The 26,505-nt window shown below is 37.4% G+C and overlaps 1 protein-coding gene across 6 annotated transcripts in view; it reads left to right on the top strand.

Annotated features, from left to right (window-relative positions):
• MACROD2 (mono-ADP ribosylhydrolase 2) overlaps positions 1 to 26,505 on the top strand; it is a 2,138,630-nt gene that overhangs the window by 1,876,090 nt on the left and 236,035 nt on the right. For all 6 annotated transcript variants that reach the window (XM_078149709.1, XM_078149711.1, XM_078149710.1 and 3 more), the window contains exon 9: positions 18,671 to 18,752. In XM_078149709.1, coding sequence (XP_078005835.1) covers positions 18,671 to 18,752 — 82 coding nt within the window. The remainder of the gene's footprint in view (positions 1 to 18,670; positions 18,753 to 26,505) is intronic.

Here is a 26,505-nt window from a genome sequence, read left to right as displayed (position 1 = left end):
TTCTTGGTGCTTTGTATCAAAGAATGCCATCTTGGGATTGTAATCGTAATACACTTAAACATTAACTATCTCCCATGTATAACATGATATGTGAGAATTGGTGACAGTGTTCCCTTGGAATTTTTAATTACTGTGGACAGAAAAATAAGAAACATCTAATTATTAACTTTTTATATACAAACCACCTCTGCAGATGTTCCTAATCAAATGAAAGAAAAAGGAGTCACATGATCCAAGGAGTGGGACTGTGAAATATACAATAGAAAGTTGCAGCTGGGTTAAAGTTAGCATAACATAGATGTCTTGATAAACAATAGTTCCACCACTGGAAGGGTAATTCTATGTCACTTAGTGCATTTCTCCCTACTTCAAATTATGAAGAAGAGCATTAAGGCAAAGGAACCATTACTAGCACACTGTCCTCTCCATTTTTAAGGGTACAGAGGGCAAGATATGAGTATGAGTTAAAGGGAGGTTTGGATGCTTTAGTGCTGCATAATATAAAACTGTCACACTGTCCTTTCCTGCTATTTGAAATGGTGCCGATTTTGCTTGGCACAAAATGGATTTAGAAATTAGCTTGTCTCCATGAGTCCCTAGCTCAGTGTTCAAATAAATGCTGAGTTTTTAATACATGACTACTTTCCCTTATGGAGTTGAATAGCAGTCAGAAGACTAACTTCTCCAGAGAGAAAAAAAAGAAGGATCTGAGTCAGGCTGTCATGGAGCAATGACAGATGAATTGGCTTATAAAAGGTACTGAAGCATCCTATTAAAAAAAATTGAGATTTTTATGTACCCAGTAGCAATTTCAAAATGCAAAGATGCCCTTTAAGCTTTTATGGGAATGGATATAAATACCCTCAAACTCATCAGTAAATCCACTAATAATGTGGTTGGTTTTCCTATTTTGTTTTTTTTTATCATATATATATATATGTATATGTGTGTGTATATATATGTGTGTGTGTGTGTGTGTGTGTGTGTGTGTTGTGTGTGTATGAATGAGATATTTTTCCTTTTGGTAATTTGGAGATTGAAGCATCATAATCTATAGTCAAGGCTGCAAATAAGAACAGACTTAGTACCCTTCAAAGAACCAGGAGAATCATGTACAGTGTCTCTTGACAAGGAAATTAAAATATCAGAAGAGGGACTTTTTATGGGTCCTGTGTGATCTTTTCCATTACTGCAGCTCAACTGTAATCTTATCCTTTTTTCCTTCTCTTCCATCACTGGCTGATATGGTCATACAGACGAGAAGCTGCTTAAATGTAATGTGGACCATTTTCCTAAATGTTTCTTTTAAAATAGAATTCCTCAGCAAAATTGAAATCAGAATAAAAAGCTTCTTTTAAAGTATGATCCTGAAACTAGACTGAAAAATAGAAATGAGGCTGCCTATCTGGGTTATGCTTCTGCACGGTGTTGCTTTAAAAAGGGGTATTCAGGAGAATAGGATTGAAATGAACTCTTTCACCAACCCCCCACAATTTGATAATGCTAAGCTACATTAGTGAATATGAACAGACTCTTACCAATAATTCAGGTAAGGATATAGCTATGCCTATGATGAAAGCAAAGTTCAACATAGCTGATCTGGTCAGCTTGGCCATTTTTAAGATACTTATTGATTAATATCAAGGAGGCATGAAACAAGGAGACAAATGCTTTTCGAAGGATTGCTTTTGTCATGAAGATGGCTGGCATAGATTCCAAGTGGAAAAGGATTTCCCTATATCCACTGAGGGTCTCTAGGTGCAGGTGGCATTGTGATGACTTCATAAAATTTTGAAAAGTTATAGAATCTGTTATATATGATTTATTATCATTTAAAAGAATTCAACCTAACTCTCCAAACAAGAAAAAAAACTACTTTTTGCTTATCTTCCAGACTATAATATGCAGTTGTAAAGAGAATCCCTACATCTAGTCCATCTGTACACTCATCTTGGACAAACATTGAAGATAAATGATGAGCTGGATTTATAATGTTTTTGTTAGTCTTTAGTCACATCTGATTCTTGATGACCCTATTTTGGGTTGTTTTGGCAAAGATCCTGGAGTGGTTTGCTATTCCCTTCTCTAGCTCATTTTAGAGATGAGGAAACTGAGGTTAACAGGATTAAGTGACTTGCCCTGGATCACATAGCTAGTAAATGCCTGAGGTCAGATCTGAACTCAGGTCTTCTTGACTCCAGGCCTGGTGCTCTATTCACTGTGCTACCTAGCTACCCATCTATCTTGCAGGCTAAGCCTTTGTCATTGTTATTCAGCCGTGTCTGATTCTTCATGACCCATTTGAGATTTTCTTGGCGAAGACACTGGAGTGGTTTACCATTTCTTTCTCCAGCAGGCTAAGCCTAAAGGAATTTAATAATAATTGCCAGCAGCTTAGCATTTATATAGGGTTGTTAAGGTTTACAAAGGTTTGCAAAACACTTTATGAATATCTCATTTTATATTCACGATAACCTGTAAGGGGGGTGCTATTATTATCCCCATTATATAGATGGGGAAGCAAAGGAAGACAAGAGATTAAATAACTTTCCCAAGACCATATTGCTAGTAAGTGCCTAAGGCTGAATATGAACTCAAGTCTTCCTCACTACAAGTTAAGCACTCTTTTGACTGTGCCACCCAGCTGCCTGGGTTCAAGATTCAAAATACAATAGGGAAGGAAAGAAATAAACATTTATTAAACACCTTTTATGTGTCAGGCACTATGCTAAGCACTTTACAAATATCGTTTCACTTGATCCTCAAAGTAACCATGGAATGTGGTAGATGTTATTATTTTTCCTAGTTTACTATCAAAGAAACTGACAAAGAAAGAAGTGAAGTAAATTGCGGGGACACACAGCTAGTAAGTGCAGATCTGAGTCAGGATCCAAACTTCGTCTTCCTGACTCTGGATCCAGCACTCTATCTACTCCTGCCCAATAAGCATTCATGGATTGTAAATCCAATTAACAACCACTTTAGTACTTAAGAAACAGAAGAATCCACTTTAAAAGGCTCTAAGATAAAAATAAAATAATACTCAGTTCCTCTTGTGGAGTCAGTAGGGCAGACAGTCAGTACAGCAACAAGTGCTAAGGTGAGCATTTTGACCCATTTTCTCATGGGTTAAGTCTCTTTATGTTTCAAGAGAGGAAAAAAAAAAAGAGATGCCTTCTTAAGAGGCCAAGCTAATTCACCAGCTGTTAGGGCAACCAGCTGGTGGGGGAGAAAGGAAAAGAGATGTGAGGTCACAGGAATAAAAGGTAAATGAGAAAAAAGGGGCTCTGGCTGCAGTTCAGTGGGGTTACAAACATAACTGTCACATTTGAAATTTAACACAAGGGTAAACTGAAGCCATTCTCTGAGCAAGATAACATTTATTAGCTGGGATATGCTGCCTGCCAATAATCAGGTCAGTGGTTTGCCTCCATTTATACCAAAGACCCTGAGCAAAAGGACAGCTCCTCTTTTACAGGTTTTGGGGAGAACAGAACAAAGAACAGGGTAGATGATATCATGGAATTGGGGACAACATAATTGTTTAAAGATCTAAGGCACAGGAAATAACAGGTTTAGTCGGAAGTTTGGTAACAGAGGCTAGCAATGACTCCATCTTCTTCTCTCATGAGACTAAGAAGTGCTCATTGTTTGAATCCAGGTTCCAGCTAGTAGCTCAGACTTTTGGACAGCAAACCAGACATCCTTGAAGGAAAGTTTGGTGTTGTAAAGATTTATAAGACCCCATTCTACACACATCCCCTAAGGTCAGCTCAATTCCTTGAGGTAAGAATAGATCAGTGATTGGCAGAAGAGTTGAATTTCTAAAATTAACATATTATAGGCCACCTAAATTTCTGAACCAAGTTCCAAGACAAAGAGCCATGACCTAAGCAGTTACAGAACAAAGTCAGTTAATTGTGAATAGGATCAGTAAATAAATGATACAGAATTGATCTCAATCTTCTCACAGCTCTGCCTTCAGAAATGCCTAAGCACAACAATTGCATTGTTCCTCTACAACAAAAGCCCTCCAATGCCCCATCTGCTATTGACATCAATCTAGTACAGCTCCTACCATAGTCTAGAAGTGAACCACAGAGGGGGAAGTTGAGTTGTTGCACAGGGATTTTAATTATTCCATGATCCTCCCTGAAATATACTATCTTTCTAATATCATTATTCTTCTGGTAGATTAGTTTGGATATGAGTCATGAAATGTCAGTCTCTGAATAATTTAAGCTGTGAGTCACCCAAGATACAAATGGTGGGTATAAGTAGGTGGCAAGATATTGCTATTTAAGGCAGCTATGGGGCAGAGTAGATAGAGAATAGAGCTTGGAGTCAGGACGGCACAAGATTTAATCCCAACTCAGATACTTGCAAGAAGCCGAGTCTCAGGGAGAAGTCACTTGCACATGGCCGTTCAACTAGGGAGGGATAGACTGGCATCAAATGCTTCTATTTCTAAAAAAAAAAAAACCACCCTGATTTATATCAATAGTACCACCATCACACTGCCATTTGTGTAACGGTCGTAATGTAAGTATGGCTCACAGCCATCCTCAGCTCTCAGAATCTGCTTGGGTACAGATTTAATTCTCAGCCCCTGAACCTTAATTAAAGTAATCTCTACTCATTTGTCCTAGACTTTCCTTTCCTTTCTCTTGCTATCAGATGGAGAGGTACATTTAAAGGACATGAAGGCAACTGGGGACAAATTGTTAGCTTATCTTCCGGGAAGGCTGTGACTTCAGTCAAATTGACCATCAGCTATATTTACAGAGTATAGTCCTTCACCAGACCTTATTTAACAGTAATATCTGCACACATACCAGGCCTCCACACATTGCCATTTGTCATTGAGGTAGCAAATTGCATTCATCAGAATCCATTCATTCTCACAGTATCGCTGAATACAGGATTATCTTGGCTGCGTCAGCTGCCCCATGACTGGGAACTGTGAAAAATGGAGGTCAACTTCAGATATTCCACACATGCATCACTGTGTAACCCTCTTCAGGGGACAGTGGGTATTAAGCTGAGAAAGATTAATGGAGCTTATGTCATCATGTTGATATGGCATAAAACCAAAATCTGTGGATTGACGAATATCTTGCTGAAACAAATGTTTCTTTAAATTTCTCTTTTACCACTTTGTGCATGAACTATTGTTGTCATCAAAGGAAAGATGTGGAGAGATTGCCTTTCTTTTTTTCTTTTCTTTTTTTTTTAAAAGGTCAACATCTTAAAGGATTTTATGTTTTAAAGGTCCAGGCCCCTGAAATAATTTCTCTTGGTTGACCAAATCACTTATACAGGACTTGTTAACCTTGAAGTACCTCTTAGTTGAAAGTGTATTTTTGTTGGTGTAGTAGAACAACACATATTTTCATTTTAGAAAACCTGTTTGTATAGCTGATCATCATGGTATCTGCCTCATTGGATTAGATTGTGGGGGCAAAGGCAAATGCCTCATTTCCTCTCCAAAGTTCTGTGTGTTGTTGTTGTTGTTCTTGTTCAGTTGTTTCAGTTGTATCTGACTCTTCATGACCCCATTTTGGGGTTTTCTTGGCAAAGATACTGGAGCATTTTGCCATTTCCATTTCTAGTCATTTTACAGATGAGGAAACTGAGGCAAACAGGGTTAAGTGACTTGCCCAGAGTCATACAGCTAGTAAGTGTTGGGGGCCACATTTAATTCAGGTCTTCCTGACTCCAGGCCTGGCACTTTATCCACTGCAAAACCTAGTTCCTCTATGCACTGGTACTTTGTTAATATATGCAGATTTCCTGAAGACTGGACTCTTAGCTCAGTATATAGGTTTACTTACTATGGATTAACATCATAGGACTGAGACGAAGGCTTTCAGTCCAACTTCCATTATTTTACAGATGAGGAAATGGCCAAGTTGGTTTTCAGCTCAGGGTCTATGATTCTAAATTAAGTTTTTTTTCCCCCTCCAATGCATCAGTTACCTCTGTGAGTCTGCCTTGTAGAAAAAGAAAGGTAGCTATGGTTTAGTGGCAAGAGTCAGAAGATTTTGGTACAGACCCTAGCTCTGTCATTTGTTACTTGTAAAGCCTAGGAAAAGTCACTTAATCTCCATGAGACTCAGTTTCCTCTTGTGTAAAATGACTTGATGATCCCCTAAGATCCCTTTCCTTTCCATGTCCTATGATCCCAAGTTCTTTTGGTAATTCAGTAACTAAAACTACCTGGCTGAGGGTTTATGTTGGACCGTTCTTGACTAACGTCAACATCACTTGGTATTCCACATAAGATCAGGTCCAGAATGGCCTATATTTCTGTAATTTGTGTTGTATTTATCCATGCAAGGAATGTATTTCCAACCATTTGATATAATTGGACCTCAAACATTTTGTCTTCCCTGCATGAAGCTTGTTTATATGGCATATGGGGAAATGGTAGGATGGAGAAAATATTGGTATGAAATGGAATAGAGAATATCTTACATATGAGATAGGAGAATGAACACCAAACTGGGAGTTAGGCAACCTGGGATTTCTTCCCAGTTGATAACCATGTTACCTTGAATTTAAAAATGAAAGCAATGGACTAGAAAGATGGTTTCCCAAGTGGAGACCATGGAATAACACCTAGCATTATGAGATCAAATAATCAGAGGATGAGAAGATGAAGAGAATTCTACCCTCTCTCTGAGAATCAATCATGGAACTTATGTTCAGCACAACCACACCTACCATTATCCCACAATACTTCTGCATTCTGATGTTCTCACTGCTTTGCAAAGCTCCTAATCTCTCTTCCTTCTTAGCTGTTGTCAACACATGAGGGGCTTTATAACTTAATTGCTACCCAAACACACAACAGCAGCTGTGTAGGCATCATTGGGCAAATATCCCTTTTTCCTCTTAGCTATATGAAGCACTCCTTAAAAGATAGTGCTCTGGGACAGTGACTAATGAGTGAGAGGCCTGCCCTTCCCTTTCTTCATTTTAGGTGGGACAGAATGAATTGCACAAAATGAAGACACATGGAGAATTGCAGACCTCTTTCATAGCTAGGTGTCATCTCTGACTCCTCACTCCCCCTTATACCACCCTGCCCTTCTAATCAGTTGCCAAGTCTTGTCGTTTCCACCTTCCCAAGTTTCTGCTATCTAACCCTACTGCTTTCAACTCACACAGCCACCACCCTAGTTCAGGACTTTATTACCTTTCTCTTGGACTATTGCAATAGCCTCCTAGTTGGTATCCTTGGCAGGAATCCCTTCTCCCACTCCAACTGACTTTTCATAAAGCTTCTAAATTAATTTTTCTAAAATGTGAATATCACCATGTCACTCCCCTACTCAATAAACTCCAATGCTTCTCTATTGACTCTATGATCAAATATTATTTCATCTTTATATCACCCTTTTTTGATATGTTTTTATGTTTAAAAAAAGAGGCATCATAACATAGCGGATAGTTAGCCTAGAAGCCAATACAAAAGCTCAATTCCCACTTCTGACACATAGTGTGACTCTCAGCAAATCACTTAATGGCTCAGCATTCTAGGCAATTGTCTAAGACTCTAAGTTGCAGAGAAGATGCTGATCTGTATTAGTAGACAAAGTTTCCTCCCTGAATGTTCCCCATACCAATAATACCATAGGTGTGGTCCCTTTCCTTATTTTTGTGTAAGTTGCATAATTATTAGTACAGTAAGACATATGTGTAATGCACAAATATGTTACACATATATTTTCATATATGATGGGTTCCTCAAATTTTAAAAACTATAATGCCTAAGGAAAAAAGTATACCAGTCAATTGTTTCAAAATAAAAGCTTTTCACTTTTACAGCCTATCTTCTGCTGTTAGATTCCCATTCAGAATAAATCAAAGGGCTGAATTTCAAATGCCATAGGGATGCATGTTCAAGAAGTATTGTTTTTACTGATAGGGTACATGATCAAAAATGTTTTGAGTCCACTGAATAAGATGATCACTACAATTCAAACTATATTCTGTCATTCTCTTTTTTGACTTCTAGGGTATTAACAATAACTCAGAAAGACAGATCAAATAACTGAGCCTACTATAGAATGACCACCTCTGGGAAAAAAGAAACTCCCCTCCCCTCAAAAAAAAAAATAGAGTGAGATTCTCAATGTGGCTGTTGAGAAACTTGGAATGTCTGTCACAATCTCCTTGGTCCTGGGCTTGATTAAGGGTTAGGGTGGGCTACTCCAGGCCCATTCCACTTTAAATTAGTCTGGATCCAAATCCAGAGATACTCATCTAAAACCATATTAGTCTCAGCCATACAGCAAATCGAATAGCCATTTCATTCTGCATTCTTTTGGTCCAGCTGTGGCTTTGGCTGGTTCCACATGGCCTAAACATTAAAACAGATGAAAAGTAATACATTCTACATCACTTAAAATAACCAAAAGGTCTTGAAAAGGCTTGAAAGATGTTGGCAGAAAGAGTACATTGGCAGAAAGAGGCTGAAGGTAAATAGAGTGTCAATACTCATGATTAGTGTAATGGAAAAGGAAAGAGCCATAGTGGTTAATCTCAGCTTGCATGACCAAGTAAAATTTTGGCTATAGCTGCCACGTAAGAATCTCTACAGTCGTTATGGAATAAAGTCCATTTTTATATGTGATGAGTTTCTCAGACTTTTTTATTGTAACATGTAAGGATAAAAAAAAGTGCACCAGTCAATTGTTTTAAAATAAAAGCTTTTCACATTCACAGCCCATCTTCTGCTGTTAGATTCCCAAGCAAAATAAATCGAAAGTGCTGAATTTCAAATACCATAGGCATTTCCATGGTAACAGAGGCTGAAGTGCCAAATAAAGGATTATAATTCCTTGCTGAAGCCAACAGATCTGTATATGATCTGTGCAGTTCTTAACATTACAGGGACACTTAAAAAAAGTGATTGGCAACAAAATCATGATGTAAGGACAATGGAGACTGAGAGAAAGCCTTGATCTTGAAACTAATGATGTTCATGAATGGAGGAAAAAAGAGCGGGGATTTATTTTTACCAATCAAGAATTCTTGGATCTATATAGAGCCAAATCTTTCTAGTGCCTGTTTGGGATGTAAGTGAAGTAATTTTAGAAATGGCCTTACTGTATCTCTCTAAGTTTAGAAGAATGATGGAATCACAAAATAGTAAATCTGGAATAGGCCTGAGAGATCACCTAGTCCTAGGCCCTCATTTTGGTGATGAGGTAACTGAGAACTAGCCAGTAGTACAGTTAGGGGGACTCTGAGCTGATTGAGTGAGCAGACCAAAGAATGGTAATTAATGGACTGATATCACATTGAAGAGATGTTTATTGTGAAGCACCTCAAGAATACCCCATGGACTTTGTACTTCTTTTTTTGCCCCCAACAACTTGGATGAAAGCCTGGTTGCTCATCATAAGAGAGAGACAGAGAGCCAGAAACAGAGAGAGAACATTGGTTAACAGAGTTAGGATCCAAAAAGATGCTTATAAGCTAGAATATTGGGCTGAACCTAATGACACACATTTTCATTGTATTTCTACACTTGAGGTTCAAAGAATCAACTACACAGAGAAGGTATAGTTGAACAATGGTTCATAAAGATGCACAGGTGAGCCTTGGTAGACTTCATGCTCATTTTGAGATGACATACTAATTTGATTTAAAGCTGCATTAATAGAGATATAGTGCCTAGAAGGAGAAAGGTAATAGCCCTGCCATTTTACACATCTTGATTCATATCTGGAGAATTATAATGATGGGGTCTAAATTGAAAGTGGGTTGAAATCTGGGATTAATTTAATTGCAACATTCAAATTATTTGAATATATTGTAGAGTAATTTGAAGTGTTACTTTATAGCCCAGGTGATTCAGTGTGTGCTTTTGTAAGCCAGTAGACTAGAAATAGTCTACTAGTAGTTTTCTAACCCATTCTGGTTAAAAAGTCAATGACAATCACCAGGACCATTCACTTTTCTTGAGTATAATACATTTGAGTTGGGTAATATATCAGAACTCAAGGACCATTGTACTAAGACATGACCTTAACTCCTTGTGCCCTCATCCAACATCAATCACAGGAGAAGATAAACATGGGAACTGAGTTAACGCTGCTGTCTTTGTAGATGCACTTGAAGAATGAGATACATTAACAAGAACAGTAGAGAAAAATTAATGGGCTTTTGTTTTTAGAGAGACACATGAAATTTTCCAAATGTCTGAATAAAATAATTCCTCTAGAGTTGGTGAGTCAGTACAGCAGATAAGTTTAGGTTTAGCTCATAAAACATAGATAGAATGAAATTTAGAGACTATGGTCTTATAACTTCTAGAGAGACTTCAGTTCTAACCAGATTATTTTAGTTAATAAGTATATTTAACCTGATTATGATTGTATTAATAATTATGATGTCCTGTATATTTGGATTACTTTGATTTTATCTACTTACATATATATTCCCATAGCAAATTAGTAATTATTGATTCCTATAGAGAATAGCAAACTACATGAGAATAGGAACGTTTTTGGATTTTGTTTTTGTTGCTTCAGGAGATAATATGTCTTACAGTTAGTTGTTCATGCTTAATAAATGTTTGCCAAATTGACTGACTAATGTTTTACTACAAGTAGTGTTGGTACCAAGTGATATTTGTATATAGCCCTTTGCAGTTTACAAAAAAAGGTACATTAGATGCAGCTGAAAATGATTTTGTAAGACAAACCGTGTATGTATATATGTGGGAGGGAAGGGAAGGGAAGGGAGTGGTTCTTCTTAATTCTTAAATCTTTTGAGGTTATACCTTCTTATATTGCTTATTCCAAGACGTCCTCTTCACAGTTCTATCTATTGCTCTGTATGGTCTATTATGAAACAGAACTTGTACTTGTCTGTTCTTCAGGTGGTAAGAAACAGCAATTTTCATAGATTCATGAAACTTTAGAGCTGGGGGACCTTGTAAGTCAATACTCCAATCTCCTTATTTTATAAATGAAGAATCTGAAACCTGACAACATCCATGAACTTTAGATCAGTACCTTCAAAACCTTGGATCATAAACAAACAACCACTCCATCCTCTGATAAGGATATTTTGGCAGGAAGACACGGAGATATGGAATCATGACTGAAATTGAAAGGAAAAAAGCCAGAATCTGTAGGATAAGTGATTTCCAAGTGATAATACCCATCTTATTGCTCTACCTTTCTATCCTGGCTTCACCACAATCCTCCTTACACTCAGTTTATTTATTAAAATAACCTTTGCCTGGCTCCATCCCATTTCATAGGATTTGGATCTAGAAGTAAACTTGGAAATAATATAGTCAACCTCCTCAATTTTATAGATAATGAAACTAGTGACTGGTGAAGACAAATGGCACGCCCAATCCACAGTTAGTAAGTGGAGAGATGCAGCTGAGATAAGTCTTCAGTGTTCTTCTATTTGCCTCTGGACCTTCACCCTGTCCAGATTTCCTTTGCTCTGGACCTCACCCCAGCCCAGCTACAATGTCCCAGCCATTCTCTAATTAGACCTTTGTGCCAAAGCTACCACCAAGTTTCTTAAAGTTCTAGGTTTTCTAATGAATCCACACTGAGATGTTAAGGACTGATCATAAGAGAGATCAGTAAAGAGTCCAGGTCAAGAAAGTATTTTTTTGTGATTGGTGGGGTCCTCCAAGTGACTCTGTTTGCAGATAATGTGTTGATTACTTTAAGCCCCAAGAGACTACAGAACCTGCTGCAAGAGATCTTTAAATGCTCAATGGAGTTGAATGAAGAATGTCTATTTCCAAGATTTCAAAATATATCTGAATGGACACCCTAGGGATCTTGTCTAACAGTATGTATATCTTAGTCAATACAGATGAATGAGTTGGGCCCAAAGTGTTTAAGGAGGAAGAAAGCAGGCTGGATTGCTTATGAGAAACTGCAAAGTACTTTTACTGACCCCAAGCTTCCCAAAATGGCAAAGGTCCATATTTTCAGTATAAATATGTTATTGCTGTTGTTGTATAATAAGAAGACTTAGAATGTCACACTTCTGAAGAATTAAAGATGAGCATCACGCAGAAGAAAATAGAAAGGTACAGGATGACCCCTAGTTAGATGTGCCTGATTCATTTAATGTAACCACCAAGGTTATCCAAAGAAGAAAAGGAGTAAAGGATGTCATAAAGGAATTGTATAGCATGAAGAGAAAATGGGCTAGTCACATGTCAAGAGAGAAGGATAGCCAGTGGATAACCAGAGTGCTCTGTTGGTACCATAAGGATATTGGGAGGAAGTTCATCAGAACATTAGATAGACAGATTATAACAAACTTTTGGGTGAACATGGACAAATTTGCACAAGATATACAGGCATGGATTAAGTGCAATCTAAGTCAATAAAGAGACCTTCCAGATCTATGAGATCCTAGATCCACTTGAGTATTTGAGTAGAGTATTTTATTATATACATAAGACTTGTCTTGCCAACACATGGATCAGCTGAAAGCATTTTACATCTAGAGCCCAAGGCAGAGGGAAAACTCATGAGATCATAGTGTTAGTGTTCAGAATTGGAAGAGACTTTGAAGATTATTTAGTTTAACCCTTTCATTTTATAGTTAGGAAAATGCCCAATCCTGTAGAAACCAATACCTGTTGCCTGAAGAAACAAATCTTTCCTTTCTGAACTAGAATGTTATCCTATTATAGAGTGCTTCTTCTAGTCAAGGTTCAAAAATAAACTAGACGTGATTTATTCCTTAGAGTGCTTGTAAATGATACCATTCATTCCATCTTGAAAAAATGTTCCTCAATTGTAATGTGGCCAACACCATTATGATAGACATTCTAGACAGTCCTTAGAAAGAAGTGGGTAGCCTTTGAAAACTTCATTTGTAAATTAATACATTGTTTGGAACTTCAAATGCATCTTGCCATAGAAATAATGTCATATGTGATGTTTATGTTCTCATCGAGTACACAAAAGCCTATTTAACACATAATGAATCTGGTTTATAGTCCTTTGCTATAGAACATCTTTGCCATAAAATACTTCTATACAATAAGATGCAACAGCACTTCTATGGAAAAATGTGTTAGGAATTCCAACTTGGGATATCAGGATCATTTCCATTCCCTATCCCCACTCACCAAATGCAAACCTACTTTTTACTCAACCCTAGCAGGGAGGGTGAGGACTCTTCACCTCACTATTCCTACTCCTTAGGAAGCAGGAGTTCCCTCCAATTCCAAGCCATTATTAGTAGCCCCTGTGACTTGAGACAAGAGCTGCAATAGGTTGTAGGTTTGAGGAATTTGAGGAAATTTTATTTAATTATTCTTGATAACTAGATGCTTCAGTGTGTCTTCAGTATATCTTTGCCACTGAAGATCTTGCAAGGGCTCTTAGCACCCTCTAAATTTTCACGTCCAAAGGCAAATACTGATAGGCTTCCATCTCCTGCTATGCCTGTCCCCTGAGGGAGGCTGCTAGAAGACAGTGGAACCACTTACATCTGTGCTAACACAAGGCAACTTCCACCTCCTTTTGCCAATCTAATTTCCCAGCCAGAGTGTTTGAGAACCTCTCGTTCAGAGGAGCAACCTTCCCTTTGACTTCAGGACTTCCATCTCCTGCTGTAGCTGTTCCTTGAGGGAAAAAACAAAGAAACAAACAAACCAGAAAAGTCAATGAGGAGTGGGAATCCATCTCCTCGTGCCATTTCCCCACCTGATAGATATCCAGGCTTTGGAGGGAAGAGAAAAAGTACAATGGGGACTCCCATCTGACCATCTTTGTTTCATCTTGTGTTTCACTTTTCTATAGCCTTCCCTGAGAAGAGAAGAGTACCTTCCCTTGGATAATGAACATTCTCACATCAGGTCATATTTTTTTTTCTTTTTGGTTAGGCAATGGGGTTAAGTGACTTGCCCAGGGTCACACAGCTAGTAAGTGTTATGTGTCTGAGGCCAGATTTGAACTCAGGTCCTCCTGAATATAGGGCCGGTGCTCTATCCACTGTGCCACCTAGCTGCCCCTACATCAGGTCATATTTTACATGTCACAGTGATTCCAAACCCCTGTATGTCATCACTCAAACTCCATTCCCCAACCACAACACCCAATTTCTTATTCCCATCCCCCTCAACCCTCCAATCCCATAGTTCCAAACAAATACTACCCATTACACCCTTTGGAATGCCTGTATCTTAGGTTATTAACTTCTCATCCTGAATTTTTTTTTCCTATCCTACTCCTTCCATTTTCTAGCTTTTAGTGAAACATGGTACTCCCCTGATGACACAGCCTCCCAGACCATCCTTTCTGTACCTTCTGTACTGCCGTACCTTCCCTTGTTTACTTGACTCACTGGCTGAAGTGGACAGCTGAATATTCCTTACTCCCTTTTGCGACTTTTAGGTTTTCCCCCTACCTCTGTAGCTCAGTGCCTTATCCTCTGTTGAGGTGTATGTAATTCAATTCTACTGACCAATTAAAATCCTGTTAGGTGTTGTCTATAGGCTCCTAGATTACTTCCCTTCCTTCCTCAATGAGTTCTCTACCTAGATCAAAACCTTTTTTTATCCTCCCCAACTTTTGACCTCATGCTAGGAGACTTCAACATACATATTGACTCTCCCTCAAATAACCTAACTCACTTCCTATGACCTACTCCTCCACCCACCTCAGCCACAAATAAAGATAGTCATGTATTTGATCTTTTCTTCCCCGATAATTACACCACCTCCATGTTCAAGAATTTTGAAACCCCCTTATCTGACCATAATCTTTTGGATTTCCACCTCTCCCTCTACCTTCCTTTATCAAGTGCTGCTCTTTTTATACACTATGACGATTAATCCCTCAACCCCTCAGTTCTGACCCAGGCCATCACCTTTATTTCTCTTTCCCCCATCTTAACCTCTTAGAGAACCAGTTTTGCTCTATGCTGTCTTTTTACCTGAAGTCTCTAGCACCTTATATTGCTGAATGTGCCCTGCCAACTATCAACCTTGGAACACTACCAAAATCAGCTACTTCTGCTCCTGTACATGTGGTGCTGAATGAAGGTGGAAGAAAATCATGCCACTGGGTTTAGTACAAATTTGTGTTACACAACATCAAATAGCCTCTACTACAGCTAAATAATCTTACTATACCTTCCTTATCAACTCACTATCCCACTTTCCACAGTGGTTCTCCCAAACATTTCCATCCTTCCTCAAATTTCTGGCTTCCCTGGTCCTACACTCACAGATAAGATCCTGATATTTTACAGAAAAAAAGTTGATACTATTCATTTTGAGTTCCTTTTTCTCTCCTCTTCCTTACCTCATATCAATCTGATGCCTTTCGCCATTTTATCCTCCTTCACTACTCGTATAAAGATGTGGAATTACTCCTTACTTACAAAGGCCCACCCCTCTATTTATTGAAGTGATTCCATTCCATCCCATCTCTCCCAATAGATTTCTTACTTTATCATCCCCACTCAATCAGATATTTTCAATCTCTCTCTATCAACTACTTAGAAACATGTTCATGTCCCTTCCCTATCCTGAAAAAACCCTCACTTGATCCTTCCATCCTCAATATCATCCTATATCTCTTCTGCCCCTTGTGACAAAATTCCTTCAAAAGGCCTTCTATAATAGATTCCCCCTCTTTCTTTCTTCTTCCTTTCTTCTTAACCCCTTATAAGTTGGCTTTCAACCTCATCATTCCACTGAAATTGCTCTCTTTACAATTATCAACTATGTCTTAATGGCCAAATCAGGTGGCCTTATGTCATTCCTCATCCTCCTTGACATCTCTGCAAATGTTGACACTAATCACCATCTTCTTCATACTCTAATATCTCAAAGTTTGGGAGATACTACTCTTTGGAAGATACTACTCTCCTCTGATTCTCCTCTTATGTATCATTTTGCTCCTTTGCAGTCTCTTTTGCCAGATCCTCATACAAATCATCCCTTCTAACAATGGTGTAGGCAGACACAGGATTCTGTCTAGGCCCTCTCCTCTCCTTCCTCTATTCTACTTCACTGGGTAATCTCTTTAGCATGGGAGGATTTAACTATCATCTCAATGCTGAACACTTTCAAATTCCCCTATCCTTCCCTAACCTCTCTGCTGTATTCTAATCTCACATCTCCAACTGCCTTTCAGATACTTCAAATTGGATGTCCAGTAAACATATTAAACTCAATATGTACAAAACAAAATTCATTATCTTTCTCCCCAAATCCCCTCTTCCCTCTAACTTCCCTATTACCGTCCAAGGTAACAACATCTTCTAGTCAAGGGGTGGGGAACCTCCAGCCTCCAGGCTAGATCTTTGGGTGCTGCCTTTTGATTGAGTCCAGCTTTTACAGAAACAAATCCTTTGGGGATTTGTTCTGTGAAATTTGGATTCAGTCAAAGGGCCACACTTGAGGACCTAGAGGGCCACATGTGGCCTCAAGGCCGCAGGTTCCCCACCCTTGCCCTAGTCTTTCAGTCTTGCAATATAGCAGTCATCCTCAATATTTCGCTATTTCTTCTCTGACCTTTACCCAATCTGTTTTTACAAGTTGTCAATTTTATCTTTGTAACATCTCTCAAATATGTCCCCTTCTCTCCTCTGACACCATCACCTCACATGTGGACTATTGCAATACCTGCTGGTGGGTCTGACTCCCTCAAATCTCTTGCCACTCCAATCCATCCTTCATTCAGCTACCAAAGTGATTTTCTTAAAGCTCAAGTCTGACCATGTCACTCCCCTACTCAATAAACACCAGTGACTCCTTATCACCTCCAGCATCAAAGCAAAATCCTTTGTTTGGCTTCCAAAGCCCTTTGTAACCTAGCCCCTGTACCTTCCTAGTCTTCTTACATCTCACTCTCTACCTCATGTTCTTTAATTCAGTGACACTGGACTCTTGCCATTTCATTAAAAGGTACTCCATCTCTTGTCTATCTCTTGTCACTTTCTCTGGATGTCTCCCATTCCTGGAATGTTCTTCCTCCTCATCTCCACCTACTGGCTTCCCTGGCTTCCTTACATTTCCAGATAAAACTCCATTTTCGGGCAGCTAGCTGGTGCAGTGGATAGAGCACCAGCTTTGGATTCAGGAGAACCTGAGTTCAAATCTGGCCTCAGACACATAATACTTACTTAGCTGTGTGACCTTGAGCAAGTCACTTAACCCCATTGCCTAGGCAAAACAAACAAACAAAAAAAATCTTCTATGGGAAGCCTTTTTCTTATCACTCTTGATTCTATCACCTTCCATCTTTTAATTATTTCCTATCTATCCTGTATATAGTTTGAACATATTTGCTTGCATTCTGTCTCCCCCATTAGATTGTGGGCTCCTTGAGGGCAGGAACTATCTTTCATGTCTTTTTATCTTCAGTGCTTAGCACAGCGCCTGGCATATAGAAGACACATAATTAATGTTTACTGAATGATTGACTAGCTGTAGGAAGTACACTGTAGTTTGGAGCAGCCTTCACAGTCCAGCTAAATACTGAGTCTTTGGTGAGCGTACCATTTTAGGGCAAAGGATTTAGTTTCATTCTTTATCAATTCTGAGAGGTCCCAAATGGACGTTGACCTCAGACAAACATTGGAGTGGCCTTTTGTGGAGCTTTATGGCCTGGGCCTGGGCCAGCATTCATGGTATTACTCCAAACTACCAGGGAAGCTGGAGACCTTTGCCAGCTTAGCTCTGTATCCCATTACTTGTGCAGATAAAAAGGTGGAGCATCATTTGTCTTCAATTAGTATCTTCCTGATATTCCTTTACTTTACTTGGTTTTCCTTTTGGGTTTTGGATCCATCATTTGCTTGATTATTAGTGTCTGCTAGGTAGCCTAAGACAGCATGCAATAGGCATGTTCCTTTGTCTTCTTCAGAACATGAAATTGGGTCACAAATTCAAAAGCAGACACACAGAAGCTATTCAACAGCAATTTTTTTTCCCGTCAGAATTTTTCAAATAAATTCCTTTCACAATTGAAAATCTTGTTTTAAAAAAATGTGTCTATCCATGTAGTGTTGTACTTTTACACTTGCATTTGTATTTTCAACTGGTATGCGCCATACTGAAAGTTTTATTGACCTCATGTCCCTCTCATCTAATTAACTTTTATTTCTGTTGCCTTTCTGAGTGTATTAAGTTGAAAGCAAATGGCTTCATGTAAATTAAACTACAGGAAAGCTTTTTAAGCCATTCTACAATACTAAGAGATTCAGGAAATACATTTCTTCAATAAAGGCAGGCTGAAAAAGCTCTTTGCTTACCCATTTATTTTATTGTTATCCTTGTAGACAACTCTCATGTGATTCTTCTATCAAATAGAAAGGCTACCTACCCTGTCAGAATACTGTATCTCATTTTTAGCCTGCTCCAAGGTGACTTATTGTCATTTATTATTTTTATTAGATTTATATAGCCCTTTTTCTCCAAAGAGCTCATGGTAGCATATACATAAACAGTAGACATTTACTTCAGATCACATTAAGCTATAAGCATGAATGATGTTATTATGTGAAAAATGAATGTAGTACAGAAACAAACAAATGAACAACAGAAAATCCTTTTTAATTTGTTCATATCACAAGGTCATGTTTACCCAAAAATGTATTTAAATTTTGACATGTTTTTATTGTGAACATCTCTTGTTTCTTATAGATGGACCGGATCATCTTTTGTGTCTTCTTGGAAGTTGACTTCAAAATTTTCAAGAAGAAAATGAGCGAATATTTCCCTATAGGTATGTGAAATAATTGATTTCTTTAGGCTTGTGAGTACTTAGAAACAAAATTGACGTGATTTTTCATTGTCTCTGTTTCTACCCCATTTCATCTCCTTAACATATCCTCAAAACAATCACATATCTAATTTCTACGTACATTCACCTCAAGTAGCTTGTGCAGTCTTTCCACACACCTATACTTGTCAGTTTCCCATTCTTTAGCACTGCATTCACCATACTAGAGTGATTCCACTTGGGACTAACTACTAGCAAAGCTTCATGAGCTAGAACCCACTTAGATTTTCAATGAGAACTCAATATTTGAGTTATCCCTCCATGAGAGAGAGAGACAGATATATAGATAGGCAGAAAGAAAGAAAGAAAGAAAGAAAGAAAGAAAGAAAGAAAGAAAGAAAGAAAGAAAGAAAGAAAGAAAGAAAGAAAGAAAGAAAGAAAGAAAGAAGGAAAGAAGGAAGGAAGGAAGGAAGAAGAAAGAAAGAAAGAAGGAAGAAAGAAAGAAAAAGAAAGAGAAGTAAGGAAAAGGGAGGGAGGGAGAGAGGAAGGAAAGAAGGAAGGAAGAAAGAAAGAAGGAAGGAAGGAAGGAAGGAAGGAAGGAAGGAAGGAAGGAAGGAAGGAAGGAAGGAAGGAAGAGAAAGAAAGAAAAAGAGAGAGAAGTAAGGAAAAGGGAGGGAGGGAGAGAGGAAGGAAAGAAGGAAGGAAGAAAGAAAGAAGGAAGGAAGGAAGGAAGGAAGGAAGGAAGGAAGGAAGGAAGGAAGGAAGGAAGGAAGGAAGGAAGAGAAAGAAAGAAAAAGAAAGAGAAGTAAGGAAAAGGGAAGGAGAGAGGAAAGAAAAAAGAAAGAAAGAAAGAGAAAAGAAAAAGAAAAAGAAAGAAAGAGAAAGTAGAGGAAACCAGCTCTTTCTCAGTACACTTGGAAAAGTTAGTCACTCATCTTCTGTCACACATCTATTTAAAACTTAAGAAAATCTAAGGGATATTAAAGAAAGCAGACTCTTGAGTAATTGATTTACTTTGACTGAATGTATCATTAGTTAGATTCTGTTTATTTCTATCAATTTTTTTCCTCCAGAATTACTTTTCCTGCCTCTTAAATCTTTGGCTTGTTTAATGCCTTGTTATTTTTATTGCACTGTTAAAATAACATCGCACAAAGTGTCTTCATTAGAGGTGGCGAGAGCGGCTTCCAGGAAATTTCGAGCTAACTTGCACATTGTTGGTTCAGACTTTTCTGACAGCATCCTTATGAGATTTACGTTTCCATTAGAAGTGGCCTTTTATTTAATCGGTGGCTTTGGCAGGTGGGAGAGTGAATGAATGACTGCCTGAACAAACTTACCCCTCTTAAGTAGTCCATCACACTGAAACAGTAAAGTTGGAGGAAGTGCAAGTAGATTAGAGGAAGAAAGATGTAGCAGTCCAGAGTATATTCACAGTACCACTGAAGAGGTTCAGTTCTTTAGTTCAAAATAGTGTCCAACTTTTTTATTGCTAAATGAAATACCTAAATGCACACAAATTGGGGGAATTAGTTATTTCTGTAAACTGTAGAAGGTTACATTTCCTTAACTAAGGTTAAGTTCATGATCATAAACTCCTTGAGGACAGGTATTATGTCTTCTGTTTAAGTTTTTCTAAGAGATTGCAAGTTCCTCAGGAATAATATAAGCTCCTCGAGGACAATAGCTTTAAAAAACATCATTGTTTTTGTTTTTGTGTCCCCAGTAGTGGTTATAAGAGTACAGAACACACGATAAGTCCCTAACAATGTTGAGTTGAATTGAATTGCAGCATCCTATACTTAAAATGCTGGTTTTTGTCTTATCGTGTTTCCCCTGAAAGGCACAGTTAAATAACTTGCCCTAATCCTGTATTTTGAGTTTCCTTCTGTGGGATTTCATGATAACATAACAAAGTTGTCTTGCCATACTGTAGTAGAAATGTCCTTGTGCCTGATAGGAAGCACAGAATAATCAACAGATCTTTGAATACTTGGATTAAGATTACTTTAGATTTCTCTACCACATTTTTTTAAAGTGAAAACCAATGTGTTCATGTTAACATGTAAGGATTTTAAATAACTGAATATGTTTGAACTATTCATTCTTATAAATATACACCTAGCAAGATTATTTCCAATAGCCAGAGACTAAATGTAAGTCTACCCTTAAGTACTTTTAAAAACCTCTGAAACATGTGAGAAGCCTTGAATCTATTAATAACAATGTAAACAAATTAGCAATATATGAACTTGCTACTATAATTTGTTTTTAAGATGCGTCTCAGTACTTGAGCTAGTAAAATTTTATTGAAATCATGCCACAATTGCATATCAGTGAATTAGGAGGCACATAATGCTCATAAAATTATTCCAATGCATATTTATGTTAAGTATATATTACAACTAAATGTCAAAAAACTCACAAAATTTGTTGAGTAGTTATTTAATCTTGACACCAGTCATTTATAAATTCTAAATATGTGATGTGAGAAAAAGCAGACCTCTAATGGATTGTTTGATTGCTAAAACAGGTGATATAAATTCAGTTCAGATCATCTGAATTCATGGATGATTTATAGCTAAAACATCTTTGGTAAAATTAATTTATTAAAAGTGGCTCTTTTTTGCTATCCTAACTAGAATTTCTCTTCCTGATAGCCTATAACTAGTAGGTTAGAAATGGACTATTTTTAAAGATTATTTTTCATGATGATGTTATCATCAAGAAAAATTAATATTTAAGTATACAAAACAAAAAAAACAAAAAAGGTTGTATGTGAGCTTCTGTTAAGTAGCTTCTTTTCAAAAGTCATATGTATGTGTATAAACATACATATATTAAATTTAACATAGTAACACTGTTTTTGTTCTTATCTGAATCTTTTAGTTTCTATATGTTTTAAATTTTATTGATGCTCTTTTCTTTTTTTGCAATTGTATTATCAATTAGGTCACCATTCTTCCTTATCCTCTTTGGAAGCCCTGCCTTGTAAAGGCCACAGTTAATGTAGCCAAGCAAAACAAATCTATGCATTTGCCATGTCTGAAAATGCATATCCCATTCTTTACCTCTAGTAAATAATCTCTCTGCCAAGAGGTTGGTTGGATGTTTCATCACCAGCCTTCCAACATTACAATTGGCCTCTGTGTTGATTTACTCTTTCAAGTTGTTACACACGCATCCACACATCCACACACACACACACACACACACACACACACACACACACACACACACACACACACACACATATACATGGTGGACAGAATACCAGTCCTGGAGTCAGGAGGATCTGAGTTCCAAGTTGGTCTCAGATACTTACTAGCTATATGACCCTTGGCAAATCACTTAAATTAAACCTCTTTGCCTCCGTTTCCTCATATGTAAAATGAATTAAACAAGGAAATGTCGAACCATTCCAGTATTTTTGCAAGAAAACCTGAAATGGGGTCACGAAGAGTAGGACATGACTAATTGAATTAAACAACAACAATGCATGTATATATTGTTTATAACCCCCACAGACTATTACCTTCTTGAGGGCAAAAAGTTCAATTTCTTAGAGCAGCTAAGTGATGCAGTGGATAGAGTGGTAAGCCTGTAGTAAGGAAGACTCATCTCCATGAGTTGAAATCTGGCTTAAATTAAACCTGTTTTCCTTATTTTCTTCATCTGTAAAATGATTTGGAGAAGGAAATCATGAACCGCTCCATGACTGAAAATGACTCAACAATGACCACAACAATAACAGCAAATTATAGGCAGTATACTGTACTGTGTTAGACATTTAGAGGAGTAGAAGGCAAGGAAAACATGCTGCCTTCCCTCTTGGAGTTCATAGTCCAGTTGGTATGCTAAACAGGCACACAGTTAAATGAAATACAAATTAGTATGTAAGTAAAAGGAAGAAGAAGAAAGAGAAGAAGAAGAAGAAGAAGAAGAAGAAGAAGAAGAAGAAGAAGAAGAAGAAGAAGAAAGAAGAAGAAGGAGAAGAAGAAGAAGAAGAAGAAGAAGAAGAAGAAGAAGAAGAAGAAGAAGAGAAGAAGAAGAAGAAGAAAGAAGAAGAAGAAGAAGAAAGAGAGAAGAGAGAGAGAGAGAGGAGAGAGAGAGAGAGAGAGAGAGAGAGAGAGAGAGCGCACTTCCAGTTTAGGAGATTAGGAAAAGTTTCATAAAAGGAGTGTCATTTGATGAGGTAGACTTTAATGATTATCTTAAGCTACTGGTAAGAGAGGCCAAATATCCAGAATGAGAGAATTGATAGCTCTCTTGTATTATGCCTTGTTCAGACTATATATGGAATATTGTATTCAGTTCTAAGTGTGACAATTTAGGAAGGACATTGATGAGCTAGAAATGATAAAAAAAAAATAAGGCAATTAAGATTCTGAGAGAGCTGGATAAAAAACAGTATCAGTTGAAGTAATTGAGAACTTTTAGTATGGAAAAGAGAAGCTTCAAGGAAATGGTACTTATGAGACTATGCTTCAAGTACTTGAAAGGCTGTTGCATGAAATAAAGGTTAGACTTGTTCTTTTTGTCTCCAGAGGAGAGAACTAGGAAACTGTAGAGAGGTAGGTTTTGGCTTACCACAAGGAAAAATTACTGAGACTGTCCAAAATTGGAATGATCCTCCACAGAAGGTAATGTAAATGTTAGGACTACCTTTAAGAAGAGGATGGATGAGAGTATGGATGACTGTTCACTTGTGATTTGGTAGAGGGACTTTGGGGCCAGATGTAGAATGATGTATATGTCCCCTGAGGTGCTTTCCAACTCATTCATTCATTTATTCAGTGTCTACTATGCACAGGATATGTACCAAGATAGAAATGATGCAGACTCTGCCCTCAGAGAGTCTATATTCTCCTTCCTACTGGGGAAAATTAGCATGCACATGTGAGATAGATAGATAGATAGATAGATAGATAGATAGATAGATAGATGGAGCCAGTTAGATATAGATGTATATAGACAAAGATATACACACATACATATATATATATATATATATATATATATATATACATATACACATGCACACATGCATGTATTCACACATTACAAAGCAACTTCAGAGAAGAAAATACTAATATTTAAGGTTATCAAGAAAAGCCTCTTCTACAATATGGTGCTTGTGCTCAACTTTGAAGGGACATAGTGTTTCCAAAAGACAGTAGATTCCAGGTACCATGGGGAAAAGTGGACTGTGCAAAAGTATGAAAAACAGACAGTAAACAAGAGATAGAAAGAGAAATCCCATTTAAAATTACTGTAGAAATTATAAAATATTTAGGATTCTACCCACTGAAACAAACCCTGAAACTATATAAACAAAATTACAAAACACTTTTCACACAAATAAAGTCAAATCTAAATAACTGGAAAACATCAGTTGCTCATGGGTAGACTGAGCTATTATAATAAAAATGGCAATTCTACCTAAATTAATTTACTTATCAGTGCCATACCAATCAAACTACCAAAAATGTTTTATAGGACTAGAAAAAATAATAACAGGATTCATCTGGAAAAACAAAAGGTCCAGAATATCAAGGAAACTAATGAAAAAAAAATGCTAGGGAAAGTGGCCTAGCCATACCAGATCTTAAATTGTATTATAAATCAGTGATCTTTAAAATTACTTGGTATTGGCTAAGAAATAGAGTGGTGGATCAATGGAATAGGTTAGGTACACAAGACACAGTAGTCAATGACTACAGTAATCTGCTGTTTGATGAACCCAAAGACCTCAGCTTCTGGGATAAGAACTCACTATTTGACAAAAACTGCTGGGAAAACTGGAAAAGAGGAGGGCAGAAACTAGGCATAGACCAAAGTCTTACACCATATGCCAAATAAAGTCAAAATGGGTACACAATTTAGGTATAAAGGCTGATACTATAAGCAAACTAGGAGAGCAAGGAATAGTTTACCTGTCAGATTTATGGAGAACAGAAGAATTTATGACCAAACAAGTGATAGAGAACATTATGAAATGCAAAATGCATAATTTTGATTACATTAAGTTGAAAACTTTTTGCATAAAGCTGACGTAACTAAGATTAGAAGGGAAGCAGAAAACTGGGAAATAATTTTTACAAACAGTATCTCTGAAAAGGGCCTCATTTCTAAAATATATAGAAAACAGAATCAAATTTATAAGAATAGAAGTCATTCCCCAATTGATAAATAGGCAGTTTTTAGATGAAGAAATTAAAGCTATTTATATTCATTTAAATGCTCTAAATCACTATTAATTAGAGAAATGAAAATCAAAACAACTCTGAGGTACCACATCACACCTATCAGATTGGCTAATATGACAAAACAGGAAAATGATAAATGTTGGAGAAGATGTGGTAAAATTGGAACATTAATGCATTGTTGGTTCAGTTGTGAACTGATCCAACCATTTTGGAAAACAATTTGGAACTATGCCCAAAGAACTATAAAATGTGCATGCCCTTTGACCAGTAATAGCATTTCTAGGGCTGTATCCCTAAGAGATCATAAAAATGGGAAAAGGACCCACAGGCATAAAAATGTTTATAGCAGCTCTTTTTGTGGTGGCAAAGAATTGGAAATTGAGGGGATGCCCATCAACTGGGGAATGGATGAACAAGTTGTGGTATTAGAATGTAATGGGATACTATTGTGCTATAAGAAGTGATGAGCAGGTGGCCTTCAAAAAAACCTGGAAAGACTTGTATGGTCTGATGCTGAGTGAAATGAGCAGAATCAGGAGAACATTGCACCTAGTAACAGCACGTTGTGCAATGACTAACTTTGAGAGACTTAGCTCTTCTCAGCAATGCAAGGATCTAAGACATCTCCAAAAGTCTCTTGATGGAAAATGCTATCCATGTCCAGAGAAAGAACCATGGAGTTTGAATGCAGATCAGGCACACTATTTGCTCTTTTTTTCTTCTGTTTTGTTTTTTTTTCTTCTTTCTTGTGGTTCCTCCTGTTGATTCTAATTCTTCTTTACAACATGACTAATGTGAAAATGTCTAATAGGAATGTATATGTAGAGCCTATATCAGATTGCATGCCATCTTGGGGATGGAGGCAGAGAGAGAGAGGAGGAGAAAATTTAAAACTCAAAAGCTTATGGAAATGAGTGTTGAAAAGTAAAATTAAATTAATTAATTAAAAAAAGAAATATAGACAGTAACAATTAAGTCAGTTTGGCTGGATTGTACTGTATGTATGAGGGAAAGAAATATAAAATGAGACTGGAATGATAGTTTGGAGCCCACAGGTAGGCATAGAACTTGTTGACTTTAGAATCAGATACAAGAGCTCTTGGCAAGCCAAATGGATTTATTATTTTTTTTTCCTAGAGTCAATAGAGAGTTACCAAAACTTTTTGAACTGAGGAATGACCTGTGCCTTACAAAGATCACTTTGGAAACTAAATGGAAGATGGATTGAAGAGTGTAGAAAATGGAAAGAAGGAAGTCAATTTAGAGGCTATTATAAAAGTCTACATGAGAGATGATGAGGGCCAAACTAGGGTATCTTTATGATTTAGAGAAAAGGAATGGATGCGAGACATGCTGTGGAGATAAAATAATGAGTTCTATTTTGGATAAGTTAGTTTGAGACACCAATGGGACATCCAGCAAATATTCAGTAGGCAACTGGTGATGACTCTGGAACTCAGTAGAGATATGTGGGTTGTAAATATAGCTTGTCCCCTGCATAGAAATAATTGAGCTCATAAAAGCTGATAAAATCAGCAAGAGAGAAG

The sequence above is a fragment of the Phascolarctos cinereus genome, unplaced genomic scaffold, assembly GCF_003287225.1.
Source record: "Phascolarctos cinereus isolate Bilbo 61053 unplaced genomic scaffold, phaCin_HiC Scaffold_2;HRSCAF=192, whole genome shotgun sequence".
Lineage (NCBI taxonomy): Eukaryota > Metazoa > Chordata > Mammalia > Diprotodontia > Phascolarctidae > Phascolarctos > Phascolarctos cinereus.
Note: the sequence above shows the minus strand (reverse complement) of the source record. Positions and strands in the feature narration are given on the sequence as shown.